At 44.4% G+C, this 17921-nt stretch overlaps 3 protein-coding genes and 1 long non-coding RNA gene across 10 annotated transcripts in view; 1 reads left to right on the top strand and 3 right to left on the bottom strand.

Annotated features, from left to right (window-relative positions):
* Positions 1–646: 646 nt before the first annotated feature.
* Positions 647–6233, bottom strand: PEX11B (peroxisomal biogenesis factor 11 beta). 3 transcript variants are annotated; one of them, XM_072769415.1, is made up of 5 exons: positions 5937–6233; positions 5023–5138; positions 4426–4627; positions 1411–1851; positions 647–1017 (listed from the first exon to the last, which is right to left on the bottom strand). In XM_072769415.1, exons 1-4 carry the CDS (start codon positions 5990–5992, stop codon positions 1446–1448), a joined length of 780 nt encoding a protein of 259 aa, XP_072625516.1. In that variant the 5' UTR covers positions 5993–6233; the 3' UTR covers positions 647–1017; positions 1411–1445. The 3 variants fall into 3 exon arrangements, with proteins under 3 accessions (XP_072625516.1, XP_072625515.1, XP_072625517.1); XM_072769414.1 differs by having other exon boundaries at positions 647–1851; positions 5937–6232; XM_072769416.1 differs by lacking the exon at positions 5937–6233 and adding an exon at positions 5752–5875 and having other exon boundaries at positions 647–1851.
* On the top strand, positions 5795–12065 carry LOC140601011 (uncharacterized). Its single transcript, XR_012004071.1, has 2 exons — positions 5795–6248; positions 7018–12065. It is a non-coding gene; the product is annotated as an uncharacterized lncRNA (long non-coding RNA).
* Positions 9793–13328, bottom strand: RBM8A (RNA binding motif protein 8A). 2 transcript variants are annotated; one of them, XM_072769417.1, is made up of 6 exons: positions 13206–13328; positions 12871–12930; positions 12670–12747; positions 12392–12528; positions 11949–12085; positions 9793–11849 (listed from the first exon to the last, which is right to left on the bottom strand). In XM_072769417.1, the coding sequence occupies exons 1-6, from the start codon at positions 13270–13272 to the stop codon at positions 11804–11806; spliced, it is 525 nt and encodes a 174-aa protein (XP_072625518.1). In that variant the 5' UTR covers positions 13273–13328; the 3' UTR covers positions 9793–11803. The 2 variants fall into 2 exon arrangements, with proteins under 2 accessions (XP_072625518.1, XP_072625520.1); XM_072769419.1 differs by having other exon boundaries at positions 12670–12744.
* Positions 12871–17921, bottom strand: part of LIX1L (limb and CNS expressed 1 like) — a 22272-nt gene continuing 17221 nt past the window's right edge. The window contains exons 7-8 of one of the 4 annotated variants that reach the window (XR_012004070.1): positions 13206–13328; positions 12871–12930 (exon numbers count right to left, since the gene is read on the bottom strand). The gene's annotated coding sequence lies outside the window, so the exon portion shown is untranslated. Of the gene's footprint in view, positions 12931–13205; positions 13329–16451; positions 16753–17921 lie in introns of those variants that run through there. The other 3 variants (XM_072769412.1, XM_072769411.1, XM_072769413.1) reach the window with 3 other exon arrangements.

Here is a 17921-nt window from a genome sequence, read left to right as displayed (position 1 = left end):
CCAACATGTGAACACAGCCAGCCCACAAACCAAACCTTGCCAGTCTCATTTCACTTAGTTCTGTCTGTGACTCAGCCTGTGCTGCCTTGCAGCATCATACCTTTTGGAAGGACTAGAAACTATGAACTGGTGTGGGGTGTGTGTTGTGGAATCCGTAGAATTACTTGAATTATTAGACCCCATCTTCTTTTTTTTTAAGATTTTATTTATTTATTCTTTTTAAAAAATATTTATTTATTTATTTATTTATTTATTTATTTATTTATTTATTTATTTATTCATGAGAGACACAGAGAGACAGAGGCAGAGACAAAGGCAGAGGGAGAAGCAGGCTCCATGTAGAGAGCCCAACATGGGACTCAATCCCAGGATCATGCCTTGAGCCAAAGGCAGATACTCAACCACTGAGCCGCCTAGGCGTCCCTAGACCCCATCTTCTTAACTAGACTATAACTTCTAAAGTTGGGACCACGGAGCTTCTTAGCTTATTGTATCGCTACCTCTTAGTATTATGCCCTGCATAGTGTAGGTGCTCAATAAAAGCCTGTGGGTGATGATACTACTGGCTAATCCCATGGAGAACCCACACCCTGTAACAGGAATTAGAGACCTCTAATGACCAGAACACACAGGACCAAACCAAACATCGATGAGCAAACTGATCTTTAATGTGCTGACCTGGAAGGCTTGCTCTTCATTGTGGGCGTGGCCACAGCTATTTACACAGAATCACTGTACAATATTTACAGCAAGATGCTAGACACAGCATCCTTCTGGATAGGCAAGGAAAGGGTGAGAACAGGCTCGGGAATAAAGCCCTGAAATAAAAGTGTAAGCAGAAATCTGCAGATGTGAGTAGAGGGAAAAGGGCCAAGTCAGGAGGGAGGCTGGTGAGGTAGACATAAAGGAGGAAGTACCAAATCATCTCTGGTGCATGAGGAGAGAGTCCACTGGGACACAGAGTCTCTAAAATTATGATTTGGTGGCATCGGAAGGGGTAAATCTGCCACAAGTCACCTTTGTGAGGAGAAAGAAAACAGCAGTTAGAACTTTACAGACCACACCTTCTACCTTCCCTATCAAAAAAGTAATTCTGCTGATTAAATTCCTAGGACAGCAAATAGAGAAGATTAAAAAAAAATGCAGAGACAGAATCTTAAATAGACTTAAGAGACACAAAGTAAAAGGGGTCAAGGGAGACAAAGACATTGCAATGAAGGAGGAAAAAACAAAAGCTCCAGAAGATCCAAATGTTAGAATCATCCCATTGATTTCACAAGTCCCTGTTCTTCACCTCACCTTCCCCAAAGCTCCTCCCTCTACCCCTAAATCTTGGGATTTTAACTTTAACCAATGAGTACAATTAGAATGAGGCTGGTGCACTTGGGATGATCTAAGATTCCATCTTACCAATTCAGATCCCCTCCTTATCTTGTACCAGAATATCAGGGCTTGAGTCGTAGCCAAGGGCAGATTAGGGTAAGAATAGACAGGATGGAGGACACGAGGCCACAAAGCCCCACAATCCCAGGGCCACAGCGCCAGAGGCCTAGTTTGTCCAGTGGAATGAAAAGATCACAGGCATTTCTGACCACATCCAGCAGAAGTGGGGGATGACCTCGAAGAACCCGAGCTAAGAGCAGGACTCGGAGCTGTAGCTTAAGAGCTAGTTGAGGCAAACCTCCTCCTGGAGTCCCTGGACCCCCAGGTCCTGCAGTTTCAGTTCCTCCCATGGCTCCTCCTCCAGAGCCCTTCAGCCGCCGGCCATAAGCTGAAGACTCTTGTTCCATCAGTAGGCGAATTTCATAAGCATCACGGCTCAAATTCATGATGAGGGAAAACAGATAGTACCTGAGACAAACAGGCCAGGAAAATCAGTAAAGGCACATATAGCCACTTAGCACATCAAACAGAACACTTAAACATTTTCCCCCCATGGTGCAAAGGAATTATACATTAAAACACCAGCAGTAAGTGCTATTACCCACTATTAGGAATGTCTTCCCAGCTTTCTATAACTAATCTGCATTTACATGTACCTTAAGGTCCTGGCTTAAAATCATGAGCATCATCAAACCTTCCAAGAACAACCTCAAATTTCACTTGTCCGCTTGGCAACCCATTAGCACACACACATTCAACCTGAACGATAATGTAATGATGGAAATGTTTTCGGAGAACAAGCTTCAGTGGTTTCAGAGACTGGAACACATTGTAGATCTTTTAAATCCCATCTTTTTGTTAAAACAAACATAAACAAAAAGTGAGGCCCAGAAGTGTTAAGCAACTTGTTAGATGTGTTAGACTTATTAATTCCTTAAGAACAGTCTATGTTTGGGACACCTGGCTGGCTCAGTCAGTAAAGCAACTCTTCATCTTTGAGTAATGAGTTTAAGTCCCAAACTGTGTGTAAAGATTACTTAAAAAAACAAGCAAACAAGGCGCCTGGGTGGCTCAGTCAGTTAAGTGTGCAACTCTTGGTCTCAGTTTAGGTCTTGATCTCAGGGTCCTGGGTTCAGGCCCCACACTGGGCATGGAGCCTACTTAAAAAACAAACCATTAAACAGTCTATGCTATTGTTGTTTTAAAGATTTTATTTATTTAAGAGAGAGAAAAAGAATCTTTTTTTTTTTTTTTAAAGATTTTATTTATTCATGAGAGACAGAGAGAGAGAGAGAAAAAGAGAGAGAGAGAGAGGCAGAGACACAGGCAGAGGGAGAAGCAGGCTCCATGCAGGGATCCCGACGCGGGACTCAATCCTGGGTCTCCAGGATCATGCCCTGGGCTGAAGGCGGCACTAAACCGCTGAGCCATCCAGGCTGCCCGAGAGAGAAAGAATCTGAAGCAGACTTGCACTAAGTACGGAGTCTGAGGTAGAGGAGGAAGGGGCTCGATCCCACAACCAATTAACCAACCAGGAGATCAAGACCTGAGCCGAAACCAAGAGTCGGATGCTAAACTGACTGAGCTACCCAGGCATGCCAACAATCTATGTTTTTTTAAGTCCACTCTGACAATAGTGGTCTGAACTCAATATAATTGTCCTACCTCAAAAAACACCTCCTGAATCCAATCACATTTCTCTTATACCACACCAGCACAGTCTCAGCCACCAGCACCTCTTACTCGAACTACTGCTTTAGTTATTTGATTGGTCTCTCCATGGCCACTCTTGTCCCCTATCCCCCAACAATCTAATTTCACATAGTGAATCACACCATTACTCCCCTTCTAAACTCTCCACGGCTTTCTTCCTATCCCATTTAAAATGAAATTTAGGGGTGTCTCGGTGGTGCCTTAGTCCAAGCCAACAACATCTCTTGCCATATTAGGGTATCTCCTCTTTTGCCCTACTGCAATCCATTTTCCACTGCAGCAAGAGAGATGTTCTTTAAACACAATCTGAATCATGTCACATCCCTATTCAGAACCCATTGTACTTAGGATAAAATTTAAACAAAACTAACCCAAAAATCCTACATTGCCTAAGAGGCCTTGCATGAACGATCTGGTCCCGTCCATATCTCCAGTTTAAACTTATGCCCTTCACTCAATACTCTCCAACATGCTGGCTTTCTTTCTCTTTCTCTAATTCCACAAAATCTTTTTTGGTTTAAAGCCTTAGAATGGGCTATCTTCTGTTTGAGAAGGTCTTCTCTGCTGCTGTTTGCTTTGACTAACTTCTATTTAGACTTCAAGTCTGAATGAAAACGTTACTTCTCAGGGATGCCTGGGTGGTTCAGTGGTTGAGTGTCTGCCTTTGGTTCATGGTGTGATCCTGAAGTGCCCGGACCGAGTCTCACATCAGGCTCCCTACAGGGAGTCTGCTTCTCCCTCTGCCAACGTTTCTGCCTCTTTCTCTGTGTCTCTCATGAATAAATAAAACCTTTTTTAAAAAATAAAATAATACATTACTTCTCAAAGAGTTTTCAGAAGTTTTGACCTTTCAATCAAAATCAGCTCTCCTTGTTATATATCTTATAACACCCTGTACATTTCCACAAATACCTGGTTTGGTGAGTGTCTTAATATGACTCCCCCAGTAGACCAGAAGCTTAGTGAGAGTGGGAACCATATCTGACTCTGTGCTTTATTCCCTGACTCATAGTAAGCGCCTCCTAAATATTTTTAGAATGAATGAATGAGCAAGCAGTGAGAGGCATAACCTGTGGCATAGATAGCAGATTTAAAGCAATATAATGTCTTATCTTGCCCAATCTTAGTCATTCATCATGGAAGGGCATCTGTTTTCCATCTGCCTCCATTCACTATTCTCTGGTAGTTTAAAATCTAAATGAAGACCGGAAGCCAAGTGATTAAGATGTGTATATTCTGGGAAGACCCTGAAAGATCTTTCTCTCATAAAAGGCAAGCTATACAGTATGAGAAATACAAAAGGTCTTGTAGGATAAAAGGATATCAAACCTGAATGAACGCTGGGCCCACTTCTCCTGATCCACGCGAGGGGCTAGTCCAGATTTTCCAGCCCACAGGACATTGTCACAGGCGAAGTACAAGGCTCGATTGAGGTGACTAACAGTGATGCAGAATCTCAGGACAACATCTGATAAGTGCACAGCTCGTTTGGCTGACTCAAGGGCATCTGCTGAGTTACCCAGGCGTAGAACTTGTGGAGATTACCAAGGAGAAGCAAAGATTTGGAAGTAGAGGCAAATAGAGTGAGACGCAGAGAAAGAGGAAACAAGTAGGTGAAAGTCCAGCAAGTGACAGAAACAATAATTACAATTTTTTTAAAAAAGAAAAAAACAGTTCAAAAATATTTTTTTCTTCAAATTTTAGTTAATTTATATCCCAGTTTGGTTTTCTCAAACTTGCCCCATTCTCTCCAATCCTTCATTAGTCTCTTACCCCTGCTCTCTTCTCTCAATCAAGAGGCATGCAGAGGGTAAGTGCAGAGCTGAAAGAGGGGGAAGAACTGACAGAGAAGGTCAACAATGGGAAGAAAGGACTAGGAAGAATAGCTGGGGATGCAGTAATAAAAGCAAAAGCACGGTTACTTACGCTTTCTTCCTAGGCTCAGATGACCCTCCAATTGTCGAATTTGTTTCTGTAACTCAGGACTGGCCCCGTGTTTCTGCAGTGCATGGCCAAGAAGGGAGCAGGCATACTGGGCGGCCCTGGAGGAGAGGCCAGCAAGGTCAGGTGGAGACGTCCCTAACCTCCTCTCAAAATTGTCTTCCAAAAGGAAAGAACTGACTTCCCTTTTCCCCAGTTTGAGGCCATCCCCTTTTCTCCTCATTATGCCCATCTCTTACTGTTTCTCCCTCAGGCCAGGGGAAGGGAAGGCGTAAGGATAGAAAGGCGCCTAGAGAAGGGGTTGAGGGGCACTACTTGTAGTTGAGAAACTAAGAGATCTGGCGATGATGAAGTCTGAAGGGGACCGCGACGGCAGCAGAGGGTCCATCACAGGCACAGCAGGGTGAGCACGGACGGGATACTGAGGGAGTGGGGGCAGGTGGAGAGCAGATTACTCTTCAGAACAGGTGAACCAGGGGCTTTCAAGGCCCTTTGGCAGAATCGAGATCGGAAAACAGGGCGGAGGCAGAGGAGTTCCCGGATGACAGCAGCATGAGGGGACCAGGGAACCTGGAGCCGGTCAGCTCTGGGGGTAGAGCCTGGCTACCCATCGCGGGGAGAATGCCCCTCACGCCACCACCGCCCAGTGAGTAAGGTCTTGGTCTCATATGGACATGGCAGCGCTGAGCGGCCTCCCCGCTGGCCCACTCGTGCCTCAGTTTCCCCATTTCTCGGCAGAGCAGAAACGAATCATCTCCCGACCCGCTCAGATCCGCGCCTGGCGGTCCGTCCGGGCCCCCGTAGCCTGAGCTGACCCTTTTTGACCCCCGTAGTGTGAACGGACCTCGCCTCACGAGGATCTTCTTCTGTCCCCACCCCCACCCGTGTTCGGGCCGCACCTACACAGCCGCTCCCGAGCCTGGCTCTGAGCACTGAAGCGAACCCAGGCGTCCATGACAGCGACAGCCCCGGCTCCGTAGCTCCCGCCTCACTTCCGCCCCACTTCCCGCCCCTCGTCACGCTTCCTGGACGATCAACGGTGTCTCGCGAGGGACGAATATCGCCAGGAAAGAGAGCGAGAGAGGCCGGCCTCGGAATTTCAGAACGAGAAGCGTTGGTCTCTCAACCACCACCGGCGTTTTGGAGCGTGTCTCTGTCAGAATATACTCGTATTGGATGGCCTCCATTTCCGAAGCACGCCTCCTCCGGCGGTACATTCTTTAAATATTCTGGACCGGGGGCGGGGCTTGCAGGTGTAGGGGCGGGGCAAGAAGGCACAGCAGCATCTATCCTCCGCGGCTGGAACGGGATTGACCCCCGGAAGCTTCCAAGACACGCCCCCCCAGCCCCAAACACACACGCACACGCGCTGCGGCTCTAGGGGCCAAAGAAGTCTGTGGAGGTAGAAGCCAGTACCAGATCCCTGTTCGCTGCAGGACCCTGACAGTTGGGCATGTGACCTCCAGGATATAGATGGAGTCCCCGGAGACAGAAGCTTTAGTGGACCAAAGATCCTAATAAGGAGGACGAAGAATCAGTGGACAAAGCTAACCTCTTCATACTTATATCTCATCCTCCCATCCCTTTCCCTTCCAGGTCACCATGTGTGCAGGCAATGGCACCCCTCAGGGGTTAGCAGCGGGGGAGGAGGTCTGGGCAGGATAGGGAGTAGAGGTGGAGGGCTCAGAGCTGCCCACCTTCTCAGCTGTGCCAAGGTCCGAGTGGGAGTGACCATTGTGCTGTTCATTTCTTCAGCTGGAGCGAACCTGGCCACCCTGTGGTCAGTGACCCGGCCACAACCCAGTCATCTCTGCCCCTCCCACATACAACTCTTTGCCCACTTTGCAGCTGCAGACTCACTAGTCACTTTTGTGGTTATGGCCCTAGATGCCATTTGGAATACCACTGTCCAGTGGCTGGCTGGGGACATCGCTTGTCGGACACTCAGGTTTCTGAAACTAATGGCCACATATGCTGCAGCTTTTCTGCCAGTGGTCATTGGACTCGACCACCAGGAGGCTGTACTCCACCCACTTGGACCCCGCTCAGCTGGAAGGAAACTTCTGGGGACGGCCTGGGGACTTAGTTTCCTGCTCACCTTGCCCCAGGTGAGTGACTTCTTGGGACTCAAGCCTAGACTGGACAAGAATTTGGGTACACAGGAGTGTCTGGAGTCAAGGAGTGTGTTTGGCCAGTGTTCACTGATTAATCCTCAGAGAGCCTCTGTTTTGCAAATTAAGATCACTGCATGTTAATCTGTAGCTCTATTAAGAGCCTACCTCTTAAAAGCAGTACCCCAGGTGCGGGTACGGGTACACCTGCCTGGGTAGCTCAGCAGTTGAGCATCTGCCTTTGGCTCAGGTCGTGATCCTGGGTCCAGGGATGGAGCTCTGCATCAGGCTCCCTATAAGGAGCCTGCTTCTCCCTCTGCCTCTGTCTCTGCCTCTCTCATGCATAAATAAAATCTTAAAAAAACAACAGCCCCCCTAGCTATGCAAACGCTTAACCGACTGAGCCACTCAGGCAGCCAGTCTATGCCTCTTTAACTTTGTTTTGCTATGCTTGGCTCCCATCTTTTTGCATCCTCCCAGTTCCATCTTCTTCAGGAGACCATTGCAGAAAACTCTAGGGATTAAACATTTATGAAGGCCTATAAAGACAGTGAAATCAGGGGCTTTGGTTAAAACTCTGTGGAAATTCACTCTTCCATTCAATAAATAATGTACATCACCCCAGGTACATTCAAATGCTCTATCAAGGATTGAGCAGCAAAGACCTGCCTTCAGTAAACTTAGACTTAGTGCAAAAGACATGTTAGTGTCCAATTATAGTACAGCATGCAGTCAAGCATTATGCTAAAAGTAAGCATAAGGGGCTAAAGAACACTGAGGATGTTTCACCCACTCTTGGTCAGGGAAAACTTCTCAAAGACGTTAAAATTGATTGTTAAAATGAGAGAGGTGTCAGACAAGTTAAAGCAGAAGGAATGGGGATCCCTGGGTGGCGCAGTGGTTTAGCACCTGCCTTTGGCCCAGGGCGCGATCCTAGAGACCCGGAATCGAATCCCATGTCAGGCTCCCGGTGCATGGAGCCTGCTTCTCCCTGTGCCTATGTCTCTGCCTCTCTCTCTCTGTGACTATCATAAATAAATAAAAATTTTAAAAAAATTTTTAAAAAAAGCAGAAGGAATGCTGGGGAGGGTGGAAGGTAGAGGAATCAAAGTGGTTGCAGCTAAAGTTGAGGGCTAGACAAATGGGTAATGAGCCTGGATGGGAAGGAAGAGCCAGATTACAGATATTCAGCTTGTACTTTATCCTGAGGGCGGTGGAGAGTCATCAAGGTAGAAGGTGGAGAGTGACAAAGATTTGTATTTTTTCACTCTAGCTTTATTATGAAAACTAGAAAGAAAACGGAGCATCTGGACTTGAGTACCAGTTATCAAATCTCAAATATTGACAATGAACTAGAAATTTAGGGGAAGAAAACAAAATATGAAGCAATTCCTATAAGACCAAAATCAAAATCACCACCACCCTCTGAAGGGAAGTAGAGCAGCGTCTTGGGGACCAGGATTAGGATATTATCTAGAAGGGGCTCTAGAATGATAATGCATTATAGAATCAGATTTAAAAATTGATCCTTAAATCCTCAAATATTAGAAATGTAACTACAAAGTTAGTCTGATTCTAGTTCTAAGACAAAAAATAGTGCTTCCAACAATGTTGCAAACAGGACCTCTGCTACCCAAAGCATTAAAAAGCAGCACTGCTTCCTCAGTGCAAAAGGTATTAGTTTATATGAAGCAAGTTTTAGATGTGGACTGGGAGGTTAGAAGCCTGCTTTCGTTGTTCTGTTTTTTCTGAGTCTAGGCTCTACTACTAACTCTAGCTATAGGACTTTGGCTAAATCACTTGAAACTAACGAGCCACAAGATATTGTATAGTTTTATCCTTTCTTACATTCTGACAACTGCAATCTCCATCTGCTTCAATGGCAAACTGATGACATTACATGTGCAAAAGGTGCTATTTTTGGTTCCAAATTACCATCCTCTTGTATAAATTCTACATTGCCCATATGTTGTATTTAAAATGTTAATACTGCTCCAAGGACTAATAGGTCAATTAAAAAAAAAAAAACCAACCTTTTTATAACTGTGGTGTTAGTGTAGTGAAGGAGTACTGGAGTGGTTACAAATTACCTTTGAAGGCTCAAGTTTCTAAATATCACTAGTAGAAAGGAAGGTTTCTGTGGTAGGTGGAAAATTGCATATAATAGGGGGAAGGAAGAGAAGAAACAGGGCTACAGACCAAGCTCTTAAGTCCAGGAGCCTTGCCTATTTTAAACTGCTTTTCACAATTTGTCAGCTGTATCTAGGTACAGTGCAAAACAACCAAACCACCAAACAAAACCCCAGAAATAAATGGAACCAAGACAGGGGAACAAGAAAGACCACTTCCCAGCTAGCTCAAGAGTAGCTGATCATATCTCCAAGCTTGCGTTTATAAACCTGTATGTCTGTGGCTGATACTATTCACCTTTCCTAAAAGTCCCTCAGGCCTGCTGAAATCACTTTCCCAATGCCTTAGCTCTAGGAACCTGACATCCACTAGGCTTGCCTTTTATCAAACAGTGACTCAATCTGCCTTACCTGAACCAAGGTACTAACCCTGAAGCTCTAAACTGAAAAATATTCTAAGATTCAAACCCCAAACTCAACAAGTTACCAAAACGGGGGAGGAGCAGCCAACAGCATTTGGAAAATGTTAAATTTTATTAATATTGTTTCACTGTTATAGTTATTGTACATAAGACTATTTACTAAAGGTCACTTCACAGAGTGGCTGCAAAATGGCCTGAAATTTTAGCAGCACCCATTTTATACAAAAATTCTTCCACAGATTTAGACACATCAGAAAAATCATTTCAGCTAAAAATGTTGGTGAGGTGGCAGAAATATTCTTTTGCAAAGTGCAATGGACTTTAGAATGGTACTTGAGAAGGCAAGATTCCTTAAGTCCCAGGATTTAACAAACTTAAATGATTAGCTACATAGCCTAAGGGGAAGATAGGAATTCTCAAGTTTTTAACCTTTTAAATATGGCACTATGGATGGACGCAGCACTACACAGCTCTGCACAGAAGGAAGGATGAATTAGAATTGTGTGACTGGAGGGAAGGGTGAAGAGGGACCAGTTCTAATAGTCCTCAAACTCCTCTCTAGCTGTTCCTGTTCCACACTGTCCACCAAGCTGGCCCAGTCCCCTTCACTCAGTGTGTCACCAAAGGCAGCTTTGATGGCAAGAGATCACCTATAACCTCTTCACCTTCTGCTGCCTCTTTCTGCTGCCACTGACAGCCATGACCATCTGCTATAGCCCATGTCCTCAGTAGTGTGTCCGGTCTCCAGACAAGGAAGGGGAACTATGGTGAGACTACAATCCTTGGGCCCCAATCCATACCCTAAAAACTACTGCTTCTAGCCTGACAGCTATCAAACCAAAAATGGTATCATAACCATACCCCAGTACCTGATGCTGCCAGTATTTTCTAAATGCCTTCAATTCTAACCAGCCTCTAGCCACCCTCTGAAGCTGAGTTAGCTGGGCAAGGATTAAGGAGAAAGGTGATTAGTATTCTGCTTTAGTCTTAGACACCATCAAGTCTTCAAGTAGACTTAGTAGCTTCATAGAACACCACACCTCAATCAAAACCTCTTCTCCAGCATGTCTGTCATAATCCCTGAGGCGGGGGGGAGAGCATATATTCCCAGTTGGGGAAGAAGAGGATTTGCAGCATTACCACCTATTTGTCATATCCTCTTCCCTGTATCAGGAGAGCTCCAGCTCATCATCTCTGCCTATTCATCTGTTCACCCTACACTCAATTCAGAAACTGAGTGATTCTGAATTTGAGTATGTTTTCTAAAATCCCAGCCCCTGCCAGTGAATTTGCCCTCCGCCGCTCCTTAGACAACCGCTCCTGTGTACGTCTGCAGGCCCTGCGACTGGCCCTGCTGGTCTTGCTGACCTTCGTCTTCTGCCGGACACCTTATTACCTACTGGGCCTGTGGTACTGGTTCTCTCCCACCATGCTAAATGAAGTCCCCCCCCAGCCTCAGCCTCAGCCACATCCTTTTCCTTTTCGGCCTTCTCAATGCTCCTCTGTATCCTCTCTTCTATGGGGCCTTTATCCTTGGCTGTCAAAGAAGGCACCAAGAACTCAGTATAGACTCTTCTAAGGAAAAAAGATTCTGAGAGAATGCCCTGACAGGAAATGCAAACCCTTAGACAGCTGGAAGTACAAACAAATGTGGCAACAGAAAGGACAGGAGAAACAAGAGACATTCCTATAACATCCATTTGCTCAGACAGAGTATACAGGAACAAAGTAACTAAGCTTTTATAACACCTCACTTCTACCCCTGCTCTCTTAGCTTCTAAGAAAAAGAAATACTTTGACTCTGAGACTTGAGATATCTAATGTAGAAATTCACACAGAATTGAGTCCTTAGAAGTATCCTCATAGTGACCCATACTACCTTACTGTAAATAATGCTTCAGAGCTTGCAATGTTAGAAAAGGAAAGTAATTTTAAATGTACAAAACAAAAAATGGGACATTTATTCATAATTCAAAAAAAAAAAACCCACTAAGTAGGATAAGAGATTAAATATAAACAGTGAGTTCCACCTCAGCCCTATTTCTCCAAGGCTGCATGGTCAAAGAGAATCTCTGGAGAGAACATCTGGACAACAGAGGACCTGTCAGCGCCGCCTCCTGTCTGGACTCCTGCTGCGTCTTCGGCCACCTCTAGGGAAAAGGAAGGGTCCATCAGGAACATAATACAATGTCCTTATTCTGTTCTGCTCATGTTCCCTTCACCAAGATAGTTTGCCCTCTCCACTTTACCTCCTCTTGCCCTTTGGCGGACCCCGAACAAAACACCAGTCCACACTGATCGGCTGTCCCATCAAATCCTGGCCATTGAGTCCCTCCATAGCAGCCTGGGCTTCCTTGTATGTTTCATACTCAACTAAAGTATATCCCTGGGATAAGTGAAAAGACAGAGATCAAAACCCTCATATTCCAAACACTACTGAGCATCTTCTTCCTCAGATCTAAACTCATACTCAAATAGAAATATCTATAGACTTTATACAACAGATGTAAATCATATATCCTTACTGTGTATATATTCAAAATATGTTTCCATCTCTTTGCTGTGTCTGACAAAACCAATTTTCAATCTCATTTATTTCAACTTTGCTCTTTGGCCAATCAGAGAAAACATGGGAGAACTACCAAAGCTGTCTAAAGGTTGTGAGGGAAGAGAGGCAACAACAGTAGGATACCTTCAAGTATCCTGTACGCCTGTCCAGGTTGAGGTGGATATTTTTTATCTCCCCATATTCTGCAAATTTGTCATGGATGTCTTCTTCGGTGGCTTCCTCATGGACTCCAGTGACAAAGAGAATCCAGCCTTCAACAGCTGTTGGGGAAGGGAAGGAGGTTTGTGCACAAAAGAAAAACTTCAAGCAAGATCACAAGAGTGGATTAAGGTATCTCCGACCCCACTCCTACTGGGTTTTATTTCATAGGTCCATAATACACTAGTGTCCATCTCACTTACAGCGTTGCGGTCCGGGTTCATCTCCATCCTGCTCCACACTGTCATAATCCTCACGCATCCGCGCTCGAGACCCTTCTTCTATATGGAACATACAAGAGATCACCAGAAATCTCTTCTACCACTGTTCCCCATGAGTGTGAATGGGGACTCCAAAACTCGTAGCTGTCGCCATTCTACACCATTTTCCCCACAAACACTCACCGGAGCCAAAGCCGCGGCCCTTCCGTTTCTTTGCCTTTTCTTTCAATTTGTGGATGCTCTCTGGATCCCCAGAAGTGAAAGAATGAATAACAAAAATAACAGGTATTTACAACAATAGTCTCTTTACGGAGGCATTATCTGAAAGCAGCCCCACCACCTCCAGTCCCATTTCCCTCCCGGTCCCGCCCCCATTCCTCCCGAAGGGGGCGCAGTCTCTAATCCAATCGAAACTCAGTTCTACTCCCAGCCGCCCTGCCGGGAAGGGCAATTATTTTCCTATTACTCCCTTCTTTCGCACCTTCCCGGCTTCCCGCAGCTGCCTCCACTGTCCTCACCGTCCCCATCTTCATCCATGGCAAAATCCTCGCCCCCAGCCTCATGAAGGTCCAGCACGTCCGCCATCTTGCCTGCCTTCTTACTCTCGTCGGTGCCGCTCAGGCACTAGGCACCTCGGGAAACTGTCGCGGAGGGGAAAGGTCACTAGTCAAGCTGACCAATCAGAAGCTAAATCTAAGTCCCGCCCCCGGCGCGGTGAAAATACGCAAAAGAAGGCGGGCCTAGTTCCGGAAGATGTCGGAAGTGCTCCTGTAGCCATCTTGAGCAGGTGGCGAGCTGAATGGAGTGGTGCTCTAAGGGACAAGCTAGTGGGTAGGTGCAGGCAGCGGCTTCCTATTAATTAGGGCAGCCAAGGAGAAATACTGTAGTCAGCGAAGCACAGCCCAGTTTCTCTATTAGAGGATTGTTTTCTGTCTCCTTGGACTCCATAGGAAATGGAAGTTGAATTTTTTTTCTCTCTCAAAACTTCTAGACCCGTAACCTGTTTTGAGGAGCAGCTAGCTGGGTCTGTGATGGAAACATTTTTAAAATAGTTCATTCAGCAATGCTAGCTCAAAAAGCCGAGTCTGGCTCGTACTGCAGCGGCGAATTTCTCTTAAGGAAGCTAATCTTGTGAATTAGGATTGCTGAGACGGCTATCGGCTGCCTTTTTTTTTTTTTTTTAAGATTTATTTATTTTATGATAGACATAGAGAGAGAGAGGGGCAGAGACACAGGAGGAGGGAGAAGCAGGCTCCATGCCTGGAGCCCGACGCGAGTCTCGATCCTAGGACCAAAGGCAGGCGCCAAATCGCTGAGCCACCCAGGGATCCTACCCCCCCCCCCTTTTTTTAAAGATAAACTCTCAAACTCTTCCCACCACCTCCAGGAATTTAAAAGAAAAAAAAAAATTCATGGCTTTCAACAAAATGGGGACTTTCAACAAAATGGGGACTCCGGCTTCTTTGGGAATGGTGTAGGTATTTCGTGTTTCAAGACCCATATTGCCCGCAAAGTTCGGAATCCTGATGTAGGCCTTCAGCAATAGTGGACTGCAGGTTTTCATATTATTTTTTTAAATTTTTTATTTATTTTTAATTTTTATTTATTTATGATAGTCACAGAGAGAGAGAGAGAGAGAGAGAGGCTGAGACACAGGCAGAGGGAGAAGCAGGCTCCATGCACCGGGACGTGGGACTCGATCCCGGGTCTCCAGGATCGCGTCCTGGGCCAAAGGCAGGCGCCAAACCGCTGCGCCACCCAGGGATCCCCTTCATATTATTTTTTAATCGAACAGTTATAATGTGTGTACCTAGTATTAGAGAAGGTGCTGGCAGTAGAGGAAAAATAATTACATTATCAACAATTACTTTATATAATTACATTATGATAGTGACAATTGCTATCACTAAGTGCTTAGGAAGTTTATAATAGGACTGGGAGCAAGAAGGCTTCCATTTGAACTGGGCCTTTAAGGCTGTGTAGTTTCCAGGTAAAGCAGTTGTACTGAGACTAGGAGGCACTAATTCTCCACAGTAGGTAATGTGATCTTTGGAAAAAATCAGCTGGTGATATCATTGCCCAAAACCTTTATTATTACACTTGGAATAAAAATACCACCTGCTCTGCCTGTCCCCCAGTGACTTCCATCACCAATTTTCCCTCCCATTAAGTTCTCTCTACACTTTTCAACTATGTTGTCTCTTTCCCATCTCAGGACTTTTGCAACTTTCTGCCTTTTATGCTCTTACTCCAGCTCTTCACATGGCTCGTTCAACCTCATTCTTTAGGTCTCCCTAAAATACTACCTCACCTGAAGGGTTCTTCTCTACTATCTTCACTATTTCCTTACCTTGTTTCCTTTCTATCTTGTTTATTGTCTGCTTTCTCTTTAGAGTGTAATCCTTGTGGCAGAGACTCTTATTTACAAAGATATCCCTACGGTTTATTTTTTTTAAAGATTTTATTTATTTATTCATGAGAGACACAGAGAGAGAGAGAGAGAGGCAGAGACACAGGCAGAGGGAGAAGCAGGCTCCATGCAGGGAGCCCAACGTTGGACTCAATCCCAGGACTCCAGGATCAGGCAGGCCCTGTGCTGAAGGCAGCGCTAAACCGCTGAGCCACGCGGGCTGCCCTCCCTACAGTTTAGAACAGTATCTGGCTCACAGACACACAGACATTTGATACATACTGAAGGAACAAATATCAGAATGGCAAGAAATTCTGTTTACCTGATGCTACATGGCTAGGAAATAAAGCTGGAAGTACAGGTTGCTGCCAAAATGTATGCCATGCTAAGGATTTTGGAATTTTATCCCGTAGGCAATGATTTCTCGATTTCAGGTGTTTGAGTGTTCATGATTTTTCACAATTGCAGATAGCCCCCATGCTGTCTCTTGATTAGTATTTTTCCTTAAGTTGACTGACTTATTAAACAAGCTTATAGTGAATTTAAGTATCACTGCCATAAAGGTAAAATCTATATTTTTTTCTATTACAGTTTCAGATTAGAATATAAATGAAGATGAAAAATGTTTGCCCATCTACCACCTAAAATGTCTCAGATAATACCAGGGGTTCACATATAAAACTTTGGGGAATGCTGCTAAAGACAAAAATAGTTAAGTGATGGTTTAAGCATGATAGTGGTACACTACCAAGTATTTTAGAAAGAAGTCTGACAATAGTGTGGAGGATGTTAAGAATGAAGACAGAGCTAGTTAGGACGCTATTACAGTGGTCCAGTCCAGAGATGATAAATGATTGAGAACTAAGGCAGTAGATATGGACAGGACAGATTAAGTAGTTTATATAGGAGGGGCACCCAAGTGGCTCATTTGGTTAAGTGTCCGGCTCAGGTCACCATCTCAGGGTCCTGGGATCCAGCTCTGTGCTCAGCAGAGTCTGCTTGAGGATTCCCTCTCGTTCTCCCCTTGCTCCATCCTTGCTCAGATTCTCTGTCTTTCAAAGAAATAAATCTTTTTTTTCCTTCTGATTAGATCATGGTAGGGAAAAGTTGAGGATGGATCTAAGATTCTAACTTAGATAGTTGGGTAGATAAGAATCTGAATAACAGGGGCACCTGGATGGCTGTGTGGGTAAGCATCTGCCTTTGGCTAAGGGTGTGAGTCCCACATGGGGCTCCCCTAGAGGATCCTGCTTCTCCCTCTGCCTATGTCTCTGCCTCTCTCTGTGTCTCTCATAAATAAATAAATTCTTTTAAAAAGTCCTAATAATAGATTTGGGGAGAAAAAAGAGGACCATATATGAAATAGCTTTTATTTTGAATATGAGTTCAAAGAGCTTGTGTTAATACATTTAGGTGGTGATGTCCAACATGTGGAAATATAGATGTAAAAGCTCAAAACAGTGAAAGAAATAGATTTGAGAATGGTATGTATTATAGAGTTGAAGTCACCATGGTGGGTAAGATTGCCAGTGGAAATGCATAGAGCTTCAGGTTGTGATCCCGGGGTCCTGGGATCGAGTCCCGCATTAGGCTCCTCACGGGGAGCTTGCTTCTCCCTCTGCTTGTGTCTCTGCCTCTCTCTGTGTATCTCATGAATAAATGAAATAAAATAAAAATAAGATTAAAAAAAAAAAAGGAAATGCATAGAGCTTGAGAAGAAAGGACCAGTGAGAAAATCTAGGCTCCTGAAATATCTGGAGAAGGGGAGGCAGAACGCCTTCCCCCAACAGAACAATCTTATTTCTACTACCCGAAAAAACACTAATCAAAATTCTTTTAGTGTACTTGTAAAAGAAAGGGTCATTTTAGAGCTCCTCTGACATATAGGTCTCAAGAAAGAATCAATCTGGCTCACTAGACAAAAATCTGTTTTTAATTGTATAAAATTATACATATAAAATACATAGGAAGTACTAAAATGGTAAGTAAAATCTTTAACAATGAAAGTGGACAGATAAGGGAACAATTTTTCTCAAGTTCTTTGGGATCTTACTGGTTGTTATTTGAGAAAAATAATCCAAGAGGTGCAAGAAAAAGTTCTTCCCATAACTTACACCTCTTCACACTTCCCAGAGAAAGGAGCATAGGAGAAATGAGAGTTTATGATTTCTGGATTATAAATATCAATAAAAGCTGAATAGACATACCTACTATTTAATGTAGGAGCCTCTACTCCAACTCTATATGAGCTTCATGGTATACAGACATGGGGCTTAGAGAATTCAAGGAGGTCCCTTTCAAACACTAAAACAGTTGCTAGACTCCTTACTGCTGATCCCATATGTACTGGTCACCAAGATGATTTCAAAAGCAAAAAAGCAGACTTTCATCTTGTCCCTATCTAGTCCAAAACAGTAAATTGTGGCCTATTTCCTAATCTATTTCTAAGAACAAAGTGTATCATCATTAAATGAAAAGTCCAATTGCAGAAACATGAAACTCCCCAAACACATTTTAGAAAGTGCACTGAACTATCATACAATATAAAGGAGATTATAGAAACAAGGGGAAAATACATCTTTGAGAGACCTAGAAAATTTTCTCCCAAAGAGAAATGCTTTAGCTATACTCAAGATCATTTATCTCCTATTTCACCCAGGAGGGGGTGGGGGGAGGGAGTCTTAAAAACACAAATAGTTAAAAAAAAAAAACAAAAAAAAAAAACACACAAATAGTTGATCATCAAGTCTCTTTGCCCTCCTGCAGTCTCCCAAGGTTCCAATTAGGAAGTGCCATAATGCCAGGCTCATTTCCCTGATGGACT

The sequence above is a fragment of the Canis lupus genome, chromosome 12 (assembly GCF_048164855.1).
Source record: "Canis lupus baileyi chromosome 12, mCanLup2.hap1, whole genome shotgun sequence".
Lineage (NCBI taxonomy): Eukaryota > Metazoa > Chordata > Mammalia > Carnivora > Canidae > Canis > Canis lupus.
Note: the sequence above shows the minus strand (reverse complement) of the source record. Positions and strands in the feature narration are given on the sequence as shown.